The 19,703-nt window shown below is 42.9% G+C and overlaps 1 protein-coding gene across 1 annotated transcript; it reads left to right on the forward strand.

Annotated features, from left to right (window-relative positions):
* The first annotated feature begins 973 nt into the window (after nt 1–973).
* On the forward strand, nt 974–19,571 carry LOC112561299 (furin-like protease 2). Its single transcript, XM_025233699.1, has 12 exons — nt 974–1,096; nt 6,362–6,844; nt 7,061–7,292; nt 7,710–7,818; nt 8,163–8,259; nt 14,346–15,647; nt 15,864–16,095; nt 16,506–16,614; nt 16,946–17,042; nt 17,347–17,449; nt 17,757–17,861; nt 18,678–19,571. Exons 2-12 carry the CDS (start codon nt 6,442–6,444, stop codon nt 18,763–18,765), a joined length of 2,877 nt encoding a protein of 958 aa, XP_025089484.1. The 5' UTR covers nt 974–1,096; nt 6,362–6,441; the 3' UTR covers nt 18,766–19,571.
* The last annotated feature ends 132 nt before the right edge of the window (nt 19,572–19,703 follow it).

Raw genomic sequence — 19,703 nt, forward strand, 5'->3', positions numbered from 1 at the left:
GCAGTGAATGCAGCGCCACCTTGTGTTGTGTTTGTTGACTCAAGATGTGGGTTAATGGGCAGTAACGAGTGATGTTAACTGTTAGTATAATACAGGGATGCACAACCTACGGCCCGCGGGCCATATCCGGCCCGCGACGCGGTGCCATCCGGCCCGCGAAACTTCTGCCCACAGTGCAGAAATCGGCATGTTAGTAATAGTAGAAGACCTTAAAAAAACAAAAAAAAAAAAAGGAAGAAGAAGTATTTATCCCCACGTAGGGGCGTCTGTCAATCTTTTTTTCGATGGACGAACATTTCGATTCAGTGCTCCGACTTGGTGTCTCTACGATGCAGCCGGACATTCAGAAGTTGGTTTCGGGTAAACAACTTCAAATATCCAACTAATTACTACATAATTAATGGTAAGTACAACTTGTTTCTAATAAAAATGGTATCTGCTCTATTTTTTTTCCTTTTTGTATTTTTGCGGTGAAGCGGCCCGCGACACGGCTGTCCGAAGTGGATATGGCCCGCAGGCCGAAAAATGTTGGGCATCACTGGTCTAATAGAATATTCATCAGTGGGTTGTACACACTGCATTACAACTTCGGAAATAAGATCTTTTCTTTGAATTCCAGGGAAACGATAAAACTTCATCAACAAAGTTATATCGGCAGGACATACTAACCAAGAGACACACTGGGAGAGAGCCACATTCATCCGGGGTGTTTCCATGACAACACCAGTCAGCTCATGATGGAGCCCTGGAGTGGGCAAACTCTTCCTGGTCCCAGTCAAGGAGGACGATGATGTCTACAAGAGGTGGTTTCCTGCCAGAAGACCGCAAGAGGGCGCTGCATGCGCTGTCCGCACGGTGTCGCTGGGATCGACCGCTAGAGGGCGCTGTGTCGGTCGTCCGCGGGGTGGCGCTGCGGTTGACTGTTAAAGACGCGGAGGTTTGCCCCCCAAAGCGCAGACGTCTGGCGGCTGAGGTCTGTGGTGCTACGACTCGCTCAACCTCCAGGTCTCACCCGCCGCGTGTAGTGGCCACAACCTTCCTCTGCACACACAGCAACAGCAGCCACCCGCTCTGAGCTTCCTCACCTGTGGACTGGGTAAGGGACATCCTGACGTGTGCAAGCTTTCTCTCTTTTTGTCTTTTTCTCTTTTATTTAACTTTCTTTGTGTCCAGTTGGAACATTTTTCACCTACTTTCCATCGTCGTAGAGGTATTGACTTTCTACCAATCACTCACTTACGGTGACAATTTAATATTAAACTACTCACAGCAACCTAAACGTAGTAAATCATTTGAATTTTGTTTTTTTGTTAGAAAAGTAAAATTTTAACAAGAAATTTAACTCTGAAGACTTGATTCCGCTTTTGTGTGCAATAGTTCCTTCCTTTGGATGATTGCATTTAAAGAACACCTCAAAATCAAACAAAAATTAAAACGAAAAAATCGATAAAAAATGTAAAAAGGACCCCCAAAAAGTTTAAAATAAAATAAGTAAAAAAGTATTTTTATCTGAACTGCAAAAGGGTAAAATATTTTTCCTTACGTCTCGGGATTTTCTTTCATTCAAATAAAATATACAAATGTGTGAGGCACTCTTTAAAATATTTAATAATTAGCTGTTTCTAAGAGTGCCCCTCTAACTTTTATATTTTAAATAAAAGTGTGTTTTAAACATTTTAAAAACTTATTCTTACTTGCATCCTTAACGCAGGGTAATATGATGGAACAGTTTTTTTAACTATCTAGCCCTCGAGCAGACATGGAGAAATGTTGATATTTAGTCCTCGCGTACACAGTAAGTTTTGCTCAACTTCTCGCCAAGACCACCAGTGAGTGAGTGAGAGTTTGAATCGAAACAGACCAGCGCTCATTTAAATGGGAAAGAGAACAACCATCATCATTAGCATCGTCAATCAGTGGTGTAGGAAGATGCTCGGCTTAGGGGGAAACAAACTCCATGTTGACAGTGAACGACTTTCACATTCTCGCCTCCTAAGTATCTTCTTTGAGGGGGTGGCTGCGCTTCTGTTGTTCCTTCCCGAAATCCTGTCCATCCACCAGCCCCACAATGTCCCACCGATGCCATTCTGTGGGTGAGCTGTTGCACTTGACGTCACTGATGTGGACGTGCACGTTTTTCACTCTTCCCACCCAGGAGTCTGCCCATAGGAAGCGAGTTTGTTGTTGATCCGGGTCTCGACCGATCTGGCGTGATTTCCATTTCCAACTTATATCCATGGTCCTAACTCAGTGCATATTCCCTTGGAAGCGACCATCTTCCCTCCCAGCGAACCACAGCATGGTCGAGAAAAGTTAGGCACAAGGCACTGGCCGGTACTTTCTTCGTGCAGAGTCTTCGCCCACTGATGCCGTGTTAGCATCATGATTATCTGTAAGGCTTTACTCCCTTCGCCTTTTGCTTTCCCAAGATTTCACCAAGGCAGTGGAACCATTTGTCCTTGGCTAGGAATCTAAAACACTAGTTAGTACACTGTATGAGTGTAAAGAGCTAGTTAGTACACGCCATATGAAAATCAAGAGTTAGTAGGGTGTACATAAATGTCAAGAGCTATTAAGTACACTGTACACGAATGAAGTGTCAAGTTAGCACACTCTTTATGGGTACAGAGTCCAGTGCAAAAACGATTTTCCTAGAAGATCCCAGACCAGGAAGGCAACTCGGTATTATCGATGAGGACCTTGAAGTAACTAGCGATGTGTTGGCGGAAAGGACAAGTAACAGCACACCGAAGAAATCTGCTTGATGAAGTAAGGCGACGAACTCAGTGATTTGCCTCTCTTTTACTCGGTGGACATCTGGTCGAGCTGTTTACCTTTAACTTCCTCGTTAACTACTTTGCTTGACTAGCTTCATTGCAATACTGGCTTCAATGAATTCTTCCACTCTTTTACTCTCTGAAACAGGACACATTTTTTTCTCGCGAAATGATTATTTATTGTAATAACCTGTGCATGTTTGTTAAAGACATGTATTGTGCATGTGTGACTTGTACTCTGAACATTGCAAACTGCACTCAACTTCGCAACGGGAAGACACTCAGAGGTGTCCAAGACAACGATGACACTTGCCGGCTTGTCGCCGTTTGTTGAGGTAAATATGTTTACATTTTGACACTTCAAACTGGTTTTTTCAAAGGTAAGTTTAACTGCTACCTTCAATGTATTTGTAGTTAAGACAGATTTCACGATTTTGTGGAGGTTATTTTCACCGTTGTTTAAGGGTTTATTTAGATCCGAGGAGTGTCACAGCCTTGCCATGGTGTTGCCCATCAGACGCCCACAGGCAGACGGCAGACCAACAGCTCTAAATGATAAAGGTCGTTCAACATTTGCGTGTCTGCCATCGAGTGACGTGAAGGAATTCAGAAATATATTTACAATCAGCGCTTTTCGATGAAATATAATAAACTAATAAAAAAAATAAAGCTGTAAAACTGTTGTGTTATGTATTTTGTTCAACAACCTTGTGAGAAACAGTGAGTAGAGTAAATCTTCGCCCCTAGTACACCTTCATCTTGCTGTTTATCTGGCTTTTTTAATAATAATAATAATCATCATCATCATCGTCATCGTCATCGTCATCGTCATCAAGATGCTAGGGAGAGGGAGGTGACGTTAGGTCAGACGGATACAGGCCGACATCTCTCCTCTACAGACAACTGCTACAGGTAACTATTCTGTTTTATGTTTACACTAATTAATTAACACTTGATTAATATCAAGCCAATAACTGACCTCATTTGTCAGATTCATAAGATTTCTGTATAACGTACCTGTTTTTGATATGACTGATTTCTCAACCAACCTACTATATATATATTTTGAATATATAAGTACTGTTTACATACCAATGGTTTGTGTTTCAGGGACAATAGCTGTGCACCTGCGGGTAGCAGGAATATAAACACAAACAGTCAACAAACATGAGAAGGACAGGCCTGTACAGGCCGCCATTTGTTTTCATGGCAGGCAGCGATTCTTCCTCCCTAGTTGAGAGAAGTGTCTTACATTCTCAGCACTGAGCGATGGACAGGTGAGTCAGGAGACTTCAGTCTCAACCTTTGGACTGGACAGGTGTCATAAACCAGCTCACAGACACACATGCAAGTGGGAATTTCTGACTGTGGCTCTAAATGGCGACGTAGTGTGGTAGACATGTAGTAGTAGCATAGTAGTAGCATAGTAGTATAGAGCAGTAGTATAGTAGTACTATAGTAGTAGTATAGCAGTAGTATAGTAGTAGCATAGCAGTAGTGTACAAGTATAGTAATATTGTCAACCTAGTAATAATAGTAGTGTAGCAGTAGTGTCACAATAGTAATAATAGTAGTGTAGACGTAGTGTAGCAATAGGGACGAGTTGAGGCCTTGTTCACGATTTGTTAGACATTTGCTCTGATACATTGTCTGTATGAATACATCTGTGTGTGTGTGTGTGTGACAGCATGTGACACCCGAGATTGACAATACATTAGAAATACTGTTTTGCTTCCTTAAAGGATGAACATAACTTATTATTTTGTTACAGGTAAACACTTTGTATTTTTGGCTTCTGAAAACGTTTGTCGTAAATCAATGATCAGAATCAGAATAAAATACAGACAGAAGGAATCCACCTTTAAGTACTTTTGTTTCCATGTTTACTAAGGTAAGTTTTTACAATACTTACCATACTTCTCCAGCCAAACTTATTGTGTATCATCACACAGTGCCAGTACATACATGCACCATGTGTCCATGATTGTATGAGTGCCTGAAGTACTCAGGTATCTGTCGGTATCTCGGTATGTAAGTGTATGTCACACCTGTGAAGAGGAAATGACACCGCCCTCAAACCCTGAGATAAGTGCGATCTCGCACACCTCCACTCACTGCCCTCACCAACATCAAAATAAGGCATTCTTTAATAATGCTCATTGCCTTGTCGTAGAAAACATTGTTTTCTGAATATTTGTCTATCCATTGTTGTCTCTCCATTGTTTAGACCCAAATATCTCTTTTTACAGAGGTTGCATGGCAACTGGAGAGACCTGGGGACATGAAGATGGCTTGAGAGCGACCTGAGATGATGCAAGCAGCAAGTACTGGTCCTGGTGGACATGACAGCCAGGCAGAGCTGGTGTCTTGCTCGTCTTTCTTGTCTAACAAGTAGGGAGAAGGCGGGCTGTAAATCCTGAATAACACGGACTGAGGTTAGGTATTAGACACATCTCACGACCTCCGCAGCTGCAGCTTCCCACTATGGTCTAAGACTGATTAACATTTTTACTGAGCATGTTCGTGAAGGAACATCTTTGCAGCTTTACAAAAACACTGCTTGCTATCCACCAGTAAAGTCCTTCGCACTTTAGACAGGTAACGGTCGACATGTCTGTAAACCACAGCTACCGGCCTGCTCAAAACCCAAAGAAGTTGGTTTATTAAAATATGAGATACTTGTTTACTGGAAGTCAAAGACTGAGTTATTAAAGTCAAAGATTCAGGTTGATTGCATGTCAAAGATGCTGCTATACTAATATTCTAAGATACTTGTTTACTAAAAGTCAAAGACGCTCGTTTATTATCAGTGAAAGAGAGAATGTCAAGTGTATGAAGTGATGTAGCCAGTGCTGTGTTGTTTCTAGATGTGAAACTTGTAACGGACTACTTGAACTGTTATTGTTAGAAGTAAGCAAGTATGTAACAGTATTATGGTGTAGGAATATTTGCAGCTTGTACAAGACTGTGTCATTAAATACACTTCCTGACTTGATGGCAAACGTTTTGTTGATTGGTGGAAGCTTGTGTTGATGCCATCTTGTACAGACCCACCAGTCCTTAACAACACAAAGTCTTATTTCTAGCTCCTGCTCTAGTGATGTGGCTGTCAAATACCAAACTTGTTAGTAAACCTCACTTGTGGTGAAAACACGTGTTGATAGTTAAATCCTAAGTACTGTAATAACAAAGAGAACAAAAGATGCCATCACACTTTTCTTGTTCGACTTCACTGACTGAAGGGTACCCTCTCCCACACAAACACACCCCCCACACCCACCCAATCAAGCATGGAGACAAGGGCTTAGGGCATGACGTGTCACTCAGATGTCCGCGCACTTCCGGTACCTGAACAACTGGTATCGCACACACGTTCACCGCCATGACTTTCACTGGGGTTGTGGGGTGGCTGAGCTATGAATATAAGCTGTGCATATATGTTCACTGCATTTTACTGAAATATTGTTTAGGTTAAACAAAAGTAAAAGCAGAGACATTAATAAAGTGAGGGAGGACATCAATAGTGGATGATGACGACAATAATAAAGCGATATTGATTATGACGTGTGCACTTCAATCTCCAGAGTGGTATCCACCAGGCTGGGAATGGAAGTCCAATGATGATGGAGGTCAGTACGAGTGCCCCAAAGGCACGTATCAGACGATGGAAGACAACCCACAATGCATGCCTTGTCCAGCTGGACACTTCCAGAACAGGACCGGACAGGTCAGCTGCACTTCCTGTCCTGCTGGACACTTCCAGGACCGGACAGGACAGGTCAACTGCACTTCCTGTCCTGTGGACACCTATCAAGAAAGCAGTGGCCAGCCAGCTTGCATCCCGTGTCCTGAGGGGGAGGTCCAGCCAGTGCCGGGGAGCACCGCGTGCCGAGAGTGTCCTGATGGCGAGTTTCAGACCCACGACACACAGCGGGCCGGTCAGCGCATCTGCAGCGTGTGCCAGCCAGGATCCTACCAGGATCAGCCAGCTCAAGTATCCTGCCAGACATGTCCTGATGGAACGAGCACATCTAATGCAGCCGCCAAACACCTCGACGACTGTACAGGTTTGTGATGACACATCTTGTTATGTAGCATGCTATAGTATGGAGCACCAACATATGACACTAGCCATGAAATATTTTAGTCTCAAGTGACATCCAGTAATATATCAGCAGTGAAATATTTTAGCATAAAATGTCACCAAGTGATATATAAATGCCATGAAATGTTTTAGTGTCAAGTGCCAACAAGCAATATATCAGCCATGAAATATTTGACAGCTTCACCAAACGCCTCCTACACGGTGGCCGTTGTCATGACCTACACTCTGACAGTCGAATGCACCGACGACAAGGCGAATGAGGTGAAGCTGGCCATCGTCACACAGATTCGTGACCACAAGGGCGCACTGTCAGACGTGTGTCTGGGCGTCACGTGCTCCAACGCTGTGGTGAATGCCTGGTGTCACCAAGTTCACTCCATCGAGTCCAACGTTGACTTTATGTACCTCACGTGAGTAGCCTTCATTGTACGGTGATTGGTGGCGGTGAATGCAGCGCCACCTTGTGTTGTTGTTGTTGTTGTTATTGTTGACAAACTCAAGGTGTGTCTGTATTGGCAGTAATGAGTGATTCAGTGATACAGTTGTACTAGTGATGTGTCAAAAGTCAATATATTTAAATACTCAGTGTGTGTTGTAGACATCACCTTATAACCTGGGAAACAAGATGCTTGTCTTTGAATTGCTGGTGTTGCCACAGACAACGACTTCCTAAGCTTCATAGATACAGACCATTGCTTGGTCATCCTGGCTTCTTCACACAGCTTTTAGTGTACCTAAGTCTTTATCGTACTGGCTTTTTTTGATAGCTCTTTATAACATCTTCTTCAGAAAATAATGTGTTTGTACATTTGTAATTCTTTCCTCAGCAAATATGAGATAGAGTCATCTAACGACACTGCAGATATAAACATGACCTCATTTGAAGAGAAACTACAGGACAAAATCAACGAAAGCCAGATATTTCAGACGATTTCTGTGAGTATCACAGTCATTTGTCACGTGCACAAGCCTTGATGAGACAGTAGACTGGGAGTAGGTTGGTGACCTACTGTGCTCACCCATGTATACATGCACTGACACCTCATGGACGGGTTGATTGTTCACTTCAGTGTTCACAGTTCATGTGCATCAGGTGGACTATAGTGAATCTAGAAGCATACACGTGCACCCAGAAGAATATTCCTTATCCTGAACTGCAAACACCACACACAGTACAAATGCCACTCTCAACAGGAGAGAACAGATGATAGTCAGACTTGATGCTTAGACCATGTTCTTATTCTAACCTTGTGCATTCTGTGTGTTGTGTTTGTGTGCAGGTAGCATATGCAACTTTAGACTCTCTTTCTGTTGAGAAACGTGTAGAAGGTGTTTGTGGGCCTGGTTTTCACTATTCTTCATTGCTGAATGCATGCGGTAAGATTTTCTATTTTAATAATTATGGATACGTATACCTGCCGCCGAGCACTTTTCTCATTACAAAAGATAAATTATCGACATACATGTAGTACTCAGTTGTCAACAATTGACAGAACTATCTTGATGACATGCGGCCAGTGAAAAAACAGGTACTACGGATATCCAGACTCACGTCACATCACGTGACGTCACGCAAATTTCCCGTTCATGCTGACAGGTGTTTGAGCCACATCACTCCCCCACCACCTTAAGGTCAGATAAGAGAAGACCATTGTCCAGTGTGTTGAAGGCACTGAGCCACATTCACGTTGCTTAATAGCTGAAGCCTATAGCCACGTAATCACGTAACAGTCATGCACGTCAGTTCACTGATTCACCGCGTGCATTTACGTCACGTGCAGACTGACCGCACGTACACGCAGATCGCTTGTGCACGACAAGTGCTTGAACTAACACGTGACGTACAGGCACGTAACTACACTTCTGACACATCCCCCACATGCATGTGACGTAGTCGCGATCCATCACACAGATCAATCACCAACAGACAGTGACATAACAAAAGGGCACAAAGCAAGGATTCTTGAGTCTGACACACAACACCCGACGATTTGGGGTTAAAGGTCGTGTACCAAAGTCCTGTCCCCTTGTTGCTCAAGAGTAATAATAACAATAATAATAACAATAACAATGTGTAATTATTGTAGCCCAGAATCACGCATTGAGCTCGCGCTTGATACAAACGCTGCGTTAATGTGTTGTACACGAAGGAACAGAAAGAAGGGCGGCGACGAGGATGAAGTACAAAAGACAGAAAAGACGCAGACATTAGTGAACAAACTTTACCAACAAAGGATTGTGGGCAGGACAGACTAACCGAGAGACAGAGAGAGAGAGAGCGTGACAGGTGTGACATTCATCATGAACAGTCTTTGAGCTGTGAACATGCTCCAAGCGTTCGGTGTCTGACATGATGTTATCGTTACTTATTCTCGTCCGCCTTGTCTGTGTCACGTGGTTACTGAGCACACTTGATGTACTCGAACTTCTGAGCAGATCTTGATGTCCTGTCATGCCATGCCATCGCTCGTTATAGAAATGTTAGCATGATGAAGGACAGACATCCAACTGTAACACAAACTGCGGCACACACTCATGTACACATGTAAACACACATCGCACAGAACTACATTCGTCCACACGCGTGCGGGTGTTTCCATGACAACACCGGTCAGCCCGGGATGGAGCTCATGGAGTGGTAACAGCAAACTCTTCCTGGTTGCCATCAGGATGACAATTAATGATCGAAGGTCTAGAAGAACAAGAGTCGGTTTCCTGCCGGCAGATGAGCTGTAGGCTGGTGACGTCACAGGGCTGCAGCAGCTCACCGCCAGAGGGCGCTGTGTCGGTCGTCCGCGGGGTGGCGCTGCGGTTGACTGTTAAAGACGCGGAGGTTTGTCCGCCAAAGCGCAGACGTCTGGCGGCTGAGGTCTGTGGTGCTACGACTCGCTCAACCTCCAGGTCTCACCCGCCGCGTGTAGTGGCCACAACCTTCCTCTGCACACACAGCAACAGCAGCCACCCGCGCTGAGCTTCCTCACCTGTGGACTGGGGGCCTCCATTGAAGCGGTAAGCAACATCCTGACATGCGCAGTCGTTCTCGCCATTCTTTGACTTCTCGGTCGCACCCACACAGGCAGGAGGATGTGACAGGCAGCACAGCTTGCAGAAGTAAATTACAGCAAGTCAGAACCCAGAAAAATAAGATCCCGGTTACGGCAGTATGCATGCTGCATGAACACATGATCCAACGCAGTAACATCTTCCAAGAAGAGGCGGACGGACCAGGGAGGAACTCGGCATCACTGAGTCACGATGATGACCATGAAGTAACCAGCGATGCAAGTGTAAAGGTCAAACAACAGTACACAGAAAGAATCTGCTTCATGATGGAAGATGGCGAACACAGTAATTTGCTTCCTCTTTACTCTGTGGACATCTGGTCGAGCTGATTCCCTTTAACTTCCTCGTCCACTACTTCGCTTGACTGACTCGTCTTCAATGAATTCTGTCTCTTTTATTCTTTCTGAAGGAGAAATTCTTTCTCGCGAAATGATTATTTATTGTAATAACCTGTGCATGCTTGTTATGTACTGTAGCCTTAAGACATGTATTGTGCATGTGTGACTTGTACTCTGAACATTGCAAACTGCACTCAACTTCGCAACGGGAAGACACTCAGAGGTGTCCAAGACAACGATGACACTTGCCGGCTTGTCGCCGTTTGTTGAGGTAAATATGTTTACATTTTGACACTTCAAACTTTATTTTTCATTTTTACTTTAACCGCTGTATTCAGTCTTTTTTGTGTTTATTGTTAATATTTTAGTTATGACTGATTTGAGGATTTTAAGTGTTTGTGGATTTATAAGATTTTAAATCGTCTTGAGTTCTGTGCGGTTTTGTGGAGGTTGTTGTCGCCTTGTTTGAGGGCTGTTTAGAAAGGAGGAGGCTCGCAGTCTTGGCAGGACGATGCTCAGCAGACGATAAACATTTTTTCTTTACGCACTCACACAGACTGACTGACTGACGGAAAAAGAATAACTGTAGACATTTGTTGAAAGGTGTTTAAACATTTATTTGCACGTTCGCTATGTGTGACGTGGAGGATTTCAGAAATATGTTGGAAATCAACAATTTTTGATGAAACAATAAACTTCCTATAAAACTGATGTGTTACGTATTGTGTTCAACAACCTTGTGAGAAACAGTGAGTAGAGTAAAGCTTCGCCCCTAGTACACCTTCATCTTGCTGTTTATCTCGTCATCATCATCATCATCATCATCATCATCATCATCATCATCATCATCATCATCATCATCATCATCATCATCATCATCATCATCATCATCATTATTATCATCATCGTCATCGTCATCGTCATCAAGATGTTAGGGAGAGGGAGGTGACGTTAGGTCAGACGGATACAGGCCGACATCTCTCCTCTACAGACAACTGCTACAGGTAACTATTCTGTTTTATGTTTACACTAATTAATTAACACTTGATTAATATCAAGCCAATAACTGACCTCATTTGTCAGATTCATAAGATTTCTGTATAACGTACCTGTTTTTGATATGACTGGTTTCTCAACCAACCTACTATATATATATATTTTCAATATATAAGTACATTATCTACCATTTCTTTTCTACTTTAAGTCTAACGACTAGTCCGCCCGCTTGACTTCCTCTGTATATTCACCAATGCTTACTGTCTGTTCTTTGCCGCTTCTATGTCTGTTATTACTTATTACTTTATCATCATGAGAGGGTCGCATCCTACACCATACTGTGAGTTGTCACAACACTGAGGTGCTCCTGTTTACATACCAATGTTTGTGTTTCAGAGACAATAGCTGTGCACCTGCGGGTAACAGGAATGTAAACACAAACAGTCAACAAACATGAGAAGGACAGGCCTGTACAGGCCGCCATTTTTTTTCATGGCAGGCAGCGATTCTTCCTCCCTAGTTGAGAGAACAGCACTGAGCGATGGACAGGTGAGTCAAGAGACTTCAGTCTCAACCTTTGGACTGGACAGGTGTGATAAACCAGCTCACAGACACACATGCAAGTGGCAATTTCTAAATGGCGACGTAGTGTGGTAGACAAGTAGCAGTAGTATAGTAGTAGTATAGTACATGTAGTAGTAGTAGTAGTAGTAGTAGTAGTAGTATAGCATGAATATAGTAGTATAGTACATGTAGTATAGTAGTACTATAGTAGTATAGCATGAGTATAGCAAAGCATAGTAGTAGTATAGTAGTAGCATAGCAGTAGTATAGTAGTAGTAGTATAGCAGTAGTATAGTAGTAGTAGTAGTAGTAGTAGTAGTATAGCATGAGTATAGCAGTAGCATAGTAGTAGAATAGCAGTAGCATAGTAGTAGTATAGTAGTATATAGCAGTAGTATAGTAATAATATAGTAGTAGCATAGCAGTAGTATAGCAGTATTTAACAGTAGTGTACAAGTAGTTTAGTAATAGTGTCAACCTAGTAATAATAGTAGTGTAGCAGTAGTGTCACAATAGTAATAATAGTAGTGTAGAAGTAATGTAGCCACAGGGACGAGTTGAGGCCTTGTTCACGATTTGTTAGACATTTGCTCTGATACATTGTCTGTAGGAATACATCTGTGTGTGTGTGTGACAGCATGTGACACCCGAGATTGACAATACATTAGAAATACTGTTTTGCTTCCTTAGAAGGATGAACATAACTTATTATTTTGTTACAGGTAAAGACTTTGTATTTTTGGCTTCTGAAAGCGTTTGTCGTAAATCACTGATCAGAATCAGAATAAAATACAGACAGAAGGAATCCACCTTTAAGTACTTTTGTTTCCATGTTTACTAAGGTAAGTTTTTACAATACTTACCATACTTCTCCAGCCAAACGTATTGTGTATCATCACACAGTGCCAGTACATACATGCACCATGTGTCCATGATTGTATGAGTGCCTGAAGTACTCAGGTATCTGTCGGTATCTCGGTATGTAAGTGTATGTCACACCTGTGAACAGGAAATGACACCGCCCTCAAAAACTGACCCTGAGATAAGTGCGATCTCGCACACCTCCACTCACTGCCCTCACCAACATCAAAATAAGGCATTCTTTAATAATGCTCATTGCCTTGTCGTAGAAAACATTGTTTTCTGAATATTTGTCTATCCATTGTTGTCTCTCCATTGTTTAGACCCAAATATCTCTTTTTACAGAGGTTGCATGGCAACTGTAGAGACCTGGGGACATGAAGATGGCTTGAGAGCGACCTGAGATGATGCAAGCAGCAAGTACTGGTCCTGGTGGACATGACAGCCAGGCAGAGCTGGTGTCTTGCTCGTCTTTCTTGTCTAACAAGTAGGGAGAAGGCGGGCTGTAAATCCTGAATAACACGGACTGAGGTTAGGTATTAGACACATCTCACGACCTCCGCAGCTGCAGCTTCCCAGTATGGTCTAAGACTGATTAACATTTTTACTGAGCATGTTCGTGAAGGAACATCTTTGCAGCTTTACAAAAACACTGCTTGCTATCCACCAGTAAAGTCCTTCGCCCTTTAGACAGGTGACGACATGTCTGTAAACCACAGCTACCGGCCTGCTCAAAACCCAAAGAAGTTGGTTTATTAAAATATGAGATACTTGTTTATTGAAAGTCAAAGATTCAGATTGATTGCATGACAAAGATGCTGCTGTACTAATATTCTAAGATACTTGTTTACTAAAAGTCAAAGACGCTCGTTTATTATCAGTGAAAGAGAGAATGTCAAGTGTATGAAGTGATGTAGCCAGTGCTGTGTTGTTTCTAGATGTAAAACTTGATGTAACAGACTACTTGAACTGTTATTGTTAGAAGTAAGCAAGTATGTAACAGTATGATGGTGTTGGAATATTTGCAGCTTGTACAAGACTGTGTCATTAAATACACTTCCTGACTTGATGGCAAACGTTTTGTTGATTGGTGGAAGCTTGTGTTGATGCCATCTTGTACAGACCCACCAGTCCTTAACAACACAAAGTCTTCTTTCTAGCTCCTGCTCTAGTGATGTGGCTGTCAAATACCAAACTTGTTAGTAAACCTCACTTGTGGTGAAAACACGTGATGATAGTTAAATCCTAAGTACTGTAATAACAAAGAGAACAAAAGATGCCATCACACTTTTCTCGTTCGACTTCACTGACTGAAGGGTACCCCCTCCCCCACAAACACACCCCCCACACACACACACACCCACACACACACCCAATCAAGCATGGAGACAAGGGCTTAGGGCATGACGTGTCACTAAGATGTCCGCGCACTTCCGGTACCTGAACAACTGGTATCGCACACACGTTCACCGCCATGACTTTCACTGGGGTTGTGGGGTGGCTGACCTGTAAGTAGAAACTGTGCACGTGTAAGCTAAGTTTTGCTGAGTCATGTTTTCCAACCATAAAGAATTTAGGATAGAGGATAATGACGATGATAATAAAAGGTATTGATAATGGTGTGAACATTTCAATCTCTAGCGAAGTGTCCAGCAGGCTCGGTGTGGAAGTCCTCTGATGCTGGAGGTCAGTGCGAGGAGTGCTCCAAAGGCACGTATCAGACCGTGGGAAGCAGCTCACAATGCATGCCTTGTCCAGCTGGACAATTCCAGGACCGTACAGGACAGGTCAACTGCACTGTTTGTCCTGCTGGACACTTCCAGGACCGGACTGGACAAGTCAGCTGCGCCTCCTGTCCAGCTGGACACTTCCAGGACCGGACCGGACAGGTCAATTGCTCTGCCTGTCCAGCTGGATACTTTCAGAACCGAACTGGACAGCTCAGCTGCACTTCCTGTCCAGTTGGATACTTCCAGAACCAGACGGGACACAACATCTGCACTTCCTGCCCAGCTGGACACTTCCAGAACCAGACCGGACAATTAAGCTGCATTATGTGTCCAGCGGGACACTTCCAGGACCGGACCGGACAGGTCAGCTGCAATTCATGTCCTGCTGGACAAGTCCAGGCCCAGAATGGACAGGTCAGCTGCACTTCATGTCCAAAGGGACACTTCCAGAATCAGACTGGACAGGTCAGCTGCACTTCCTGTCCAGTTGGACACTCCCAGGACAAGACCGGACAAGTCAGCTGCACTTCCTGTCCAGCTGGACACTTTCAGAATCGAACTGGACAGGTCAGCTGCACTTCCTGTCCAGTTGGACACTCCCAAGACAAGACAGGACAAGTCACCTGCATTATCTGTCCTGTTGGACACTTCCAAGACCGGACTGGGCAGGTCAACTGCACTTCATGTCCAGCTGGACAAGTCCAGGACCAGACCGGACAAGTCAGCTGCAATTTATGCCCAAATGGACACTTCCAGGAGCAGACCGAACAGGTCAGCTGCACAACCTGTCCAGCTGGACACTTCCAGGACCGGGTCGGACAGGCCACCTGCAATTCATGTCCAGCTGGACACTTCCAGAATCGGACTGGACAGGTCAGCTGCACTTCCTGTCCTGCTGGACAATTCCAGGACCAGACAGGACAGGTCAACTGCACTTCCTGTCCTGTGGACACCTACCAAGAAAGCAGTGGCCAGCCAGCGTGCATCCTGTGTCCTGAGGGGGAGGTCCAGCCAGTGCCGGGGAGCACCGCGTGCCGAGAGTGTCCTGCTGGCGAGTTTCAGACCCACGACACACAGCGGGCCCGTCAGCGCATCTGCAGCGTGTGCCAGCCAGGATCCTACCAGGATCAGCCAGCTCAAGTATCCTGCCAGACATGTCCTGATGGAACGAGCACATCTAATGCTGCCGCCAAACACCTCGACGACTGTACAGGTTTGTGATGACACATCTTGTTATGTAGCATGCTATAGTATGGAGCACCAACATATGACACTAGCCATGAAATGTTTTAGTCTCAAGTGACATCCAGTAATATATCAGCAGTGAAATATTTTAGCATAAAATGTCACCAAGTGATATATAAATGCCATGAAATGTTTTAGTGTCAAGTGCCAACAAGCAATATATCAGCCATGAAATATTTGACAGCTTCACCAAACGCCTCCTACACGGTGGCCGTTGTCATGACCTACACTCTGACAGTCGAATGCACCGACGAGAAGGCGAATGAGGTGAAGCTGGCCATCGTCACACAGATTCGTGACCACAAGGGCGCACTGTCAGACGTGTGTCTGGGCGTCACGTGCTCCAACGCTGTGGTGAATGCCTGGTGTCACCAAGTTCACTCCATCGAGTCCAAGGTTGAGTTTATGTACCTCACGTGAGTAGCCTTCATTGTACGGTGATTGGTGGCAGTGAATGCAGCGCCACCTTGTGTTGTGTTGTTGTTATTGTTGACAAACTCAAGGTGTGGCTGTATGCGCAATAATGAGTGATGCAGTGATACAGTTGTACTAGTGATGTGTCAAAGGTCAATATATTTAAATACTCAGTGTGTGTTGACATCGCTCTATAACCTAGGAAACAAGATGCTTGTCTTTGAATTGCTGGTGTTGCCACAGACAACGACTTCCTAAGCTTCATAGATACAGACCATTGCTCGGTCATCCTGGCTTCTTCAGACAGCTTTTAGTGTACCGAAGTCTTTATCGTACTGGCTTTTTTTTATAGCTCTTTATAACATCTTCTTCAGAAAATAATGTGTTTGTATATTTGTAATTTTTTCCTCAGCAAATACGAGATAGAGTCATCTAACGACACCGCAGATATAAACATGACCTCATTTGAAGAGAAACTACAGGACAAAATCAACGAAAGCCAGATATTTCAAACGATTTCTGTGAGTATCACAGTCATTTGTCACTTGCACAAGCCTTGATGAGACAGTAGGGTGGTGACCTACTGTGCTCACCCATGTATACATGCACTGACACCTCATGGACGGGTTGATTGTTCACTTACAGAGTTCACAGTTCATGTGCATCAGGTGGACTATAGTGAATCTAGAAGCATACATGTGCACCCAGAAGAATATTCCTCCTGAACTGCAAACACCACACACAGTACAAATGCCACTCTCAACAGGAGAGAACTGATGATAGTCAGACTTGATGCTTAGACCATGTTCTTATTCTAACCTTGTGCATTCTGTGTGTTGTTTTTGTGTGCAGGTAGCATATGCAACTTTAGACTCTCTTTCTGTTGAGAAACGTGTAGAAGGTGTTTGCGGGCCTGGTTTTCGCTTTTCTTCATTGCTGAATGCATGCGGTGAGATTTTTCATATCAGTTCTATACTTGTTCAGGATTATTTTAGTTGCTGTCTTCTTGTCAACATCCTCAACAGACAAGATACATTATTTTAACAGAGAAATACACTGTTAACACTTGACAGGATATTTTTTTTAAAAAGTGTTTAAAAGACAGACCCCTGCACCAACAGTCGAGTCCAACACTAAGGATCAACTAGTGCAGCAGTTAAGCTGACACCATGGACATCAACATACTGTCATTGAAGAAAGCACATAAAACCATCTTTTGTAATGTGTAATTGTGTTCCTGGGTGTGTTTACAGAAGCCATGGACACTCCAGAACAGAAGGTGGGAGTTATAGTGGGCTGTGTCATCGCCTTTATTGCAGTCCTATTCCTCTCCATCATACTATTTAAGTTATCTAGGTAAGTCTCTCCATCATAGTTTTTAAGTTAACTATATCATGCTGCTTATGTATGAAAGCACCTCCATTATACTGTATAAACTATTTCACATAAACTTGTCTCCATGTAAGGTGAGGGTGATGGTTATTCTGTGTGGAGTCTGTGGCATGGATCATGCTATTTATTTCTCTATACTATTGCTGTTGTCGACTTGCTTTTTTTATCCACACTATTGTTGCTATTTATTTCTCCACAATACTATGATTGTTATTGAGTTGCTGTGCACAATATCCTGTCTATGCTGATGACATGACTTTCACCATAACAGGCGGTTCTATCCAGCTCACCAGCTTATAGGAAAGGGAGACAAAGTGATTTTTCCCGAGTCTCAGGCGCAGGAGATGAAGTCAGTATCGGGAGAAATGTTGGAAGAGTAAGTTTTACCTTTACCTTTGTCATCAGTGCAAGCTTTTCCACTCCTGTATAAGCATCTTTCTTCTCCACAGACTTTGATTCAAAACGTCTTTGCTAAATGCTGAATGTAAATATGACCTTAGATAAAATTCTGTATTCAGCAAACAGATACCAAGTAGGTCTGTAATCTCTGTATCTTCTGTGATAATATTCTTTTCTGCAGAAGCTTCTAGCAGTGTTTGACTATTCATAAGGCACCAGATCAAAATATATGAACAGCCTCTAAATTTGTGACTCATTCTGGATGATGACAATTTGAATGTATTTTGTAAATAGTATATCGGTAGAGTTGCACTGCTTCCCTGGCTTGTGTGCTCATTGGATATTACAGTTTTCTAAGAAACATTTTGCAAGCTACTATACAAGCAGGAAAAACAGAAACATCTCATGCTTTTTTTGGGTCTGGCTGGAACCGTAGTGTGGATTCGCAGTCTTGTTTGCAGGTTTTCAGCTGGATTGAGCAAGCTGGAAGGAGCTAGTAGCTTCGTGTTTCATCATCACATTTGTCATTCTATAGACCTAACGTTTGCATTTTATGTTGTGTGCATCCGTGTATGTGTTCTTATCATTCTGTGTACGTTATTCTCTAGACTGCGTGTGGCGTACATATGATCTGTAAGTGCTTTGATTCTGTTTATATAGTGCATTTCTCCACTATAGAGCAGACTCAATGTGCTTTACACAAATAAAACCAAATGACAATGTAATACAGTTGTTAAAGATAAGGAGGTGGCACCGAGATCATCTTACACAACATAAACATGATCTGTTACAGAATTCCTGGTGAAAAAATAGAGGGAGACCATTATGAGCACATCAAAGAACCAGAGAGTGTCCATTACGACATTGTTGCAAGCACGTAGCCAGCCATGAGGCAGAGGTCCAATTTTTCTTCAAGTCACATGGACACAATGATGTCATTGTCTGCCTTGGTAATAAGGACATCAAGCCTGCTTTATCTGTGACATTTCTTGATGCTTCTTTGTGCCACTGCATTTGAAATCAGTTGTTTCCTCCTGCCTACCGTAGAAGATTCTAGATGTCCCAGAAGTAGAAAACACTACTCTTACTACGCTAGAAACACTTCTTATAGTAAGAGGTATAATAATGGCCTAATCAACACTGGAAATATTTCATATAATAATGGCCTAATCAACACTGGAGAATAATAGTCAGACAGACATGTCCTGCATGGGTGGATAATTAATGAGCATGTTTGTGGTAAGCAGATCAATATCAATTTGTGATGTGATCAGTCAAGTGTGAGTTTATTGTACTTGCTTTTCTCCACTTTACATTTGTGTGTATATATATATATGTATGTTTAAGCTAAAGCAGGTACATCTTTATTACAATAAAATGGTACATGACATGGGTGAACAATTGGCAATGAATATAGCTTACCATTAAATATTTTGGTTTGGCTATTTGAGTACTGGTATCTTAATTTCAAAAAAGACTTGAACAATGTATGCTAATCGGCTGGACTGTAAGTAGATTTCTGTCAGTCACAAAAGACAGGAAGTGGTGTGAAATATGAACTATTTTTGATGTGGATAATTTAGACAATGCAACACAGCGAAGAAGTACTCCTTGCATTTGTTCTTTCCAAGATAAATGGCTTATTATTAAAAGTTATGATTACATTTGTTGAACATTGATTTCAAAATGGAGTGGGTTGTATTTTTTTGAGAATATCAGCATGAATGTTGAGATCCTAAAATAGTTCTTCTATTGAATTTGATTACATTTAGAATTTTACTCTTCATTTACTTCAGCTTTTGAGTATCAAAAATGTTAG

Source organism: Pomacea canaliculata, linkage group LG4, assembly GCF_003073045.1.
Source record: "Pomacea canaliculata isolate SZHN2017 linkage group LG4, ASM307304v1, whole genome shotgun sequence".
Classification (NCBI taxonomy): Eukaryota; Metazoa; Mollusca; class Gastropoda; order Architaenioglossa; family Ampullariidae; genus Pomacea; species Pomacea canaliculata.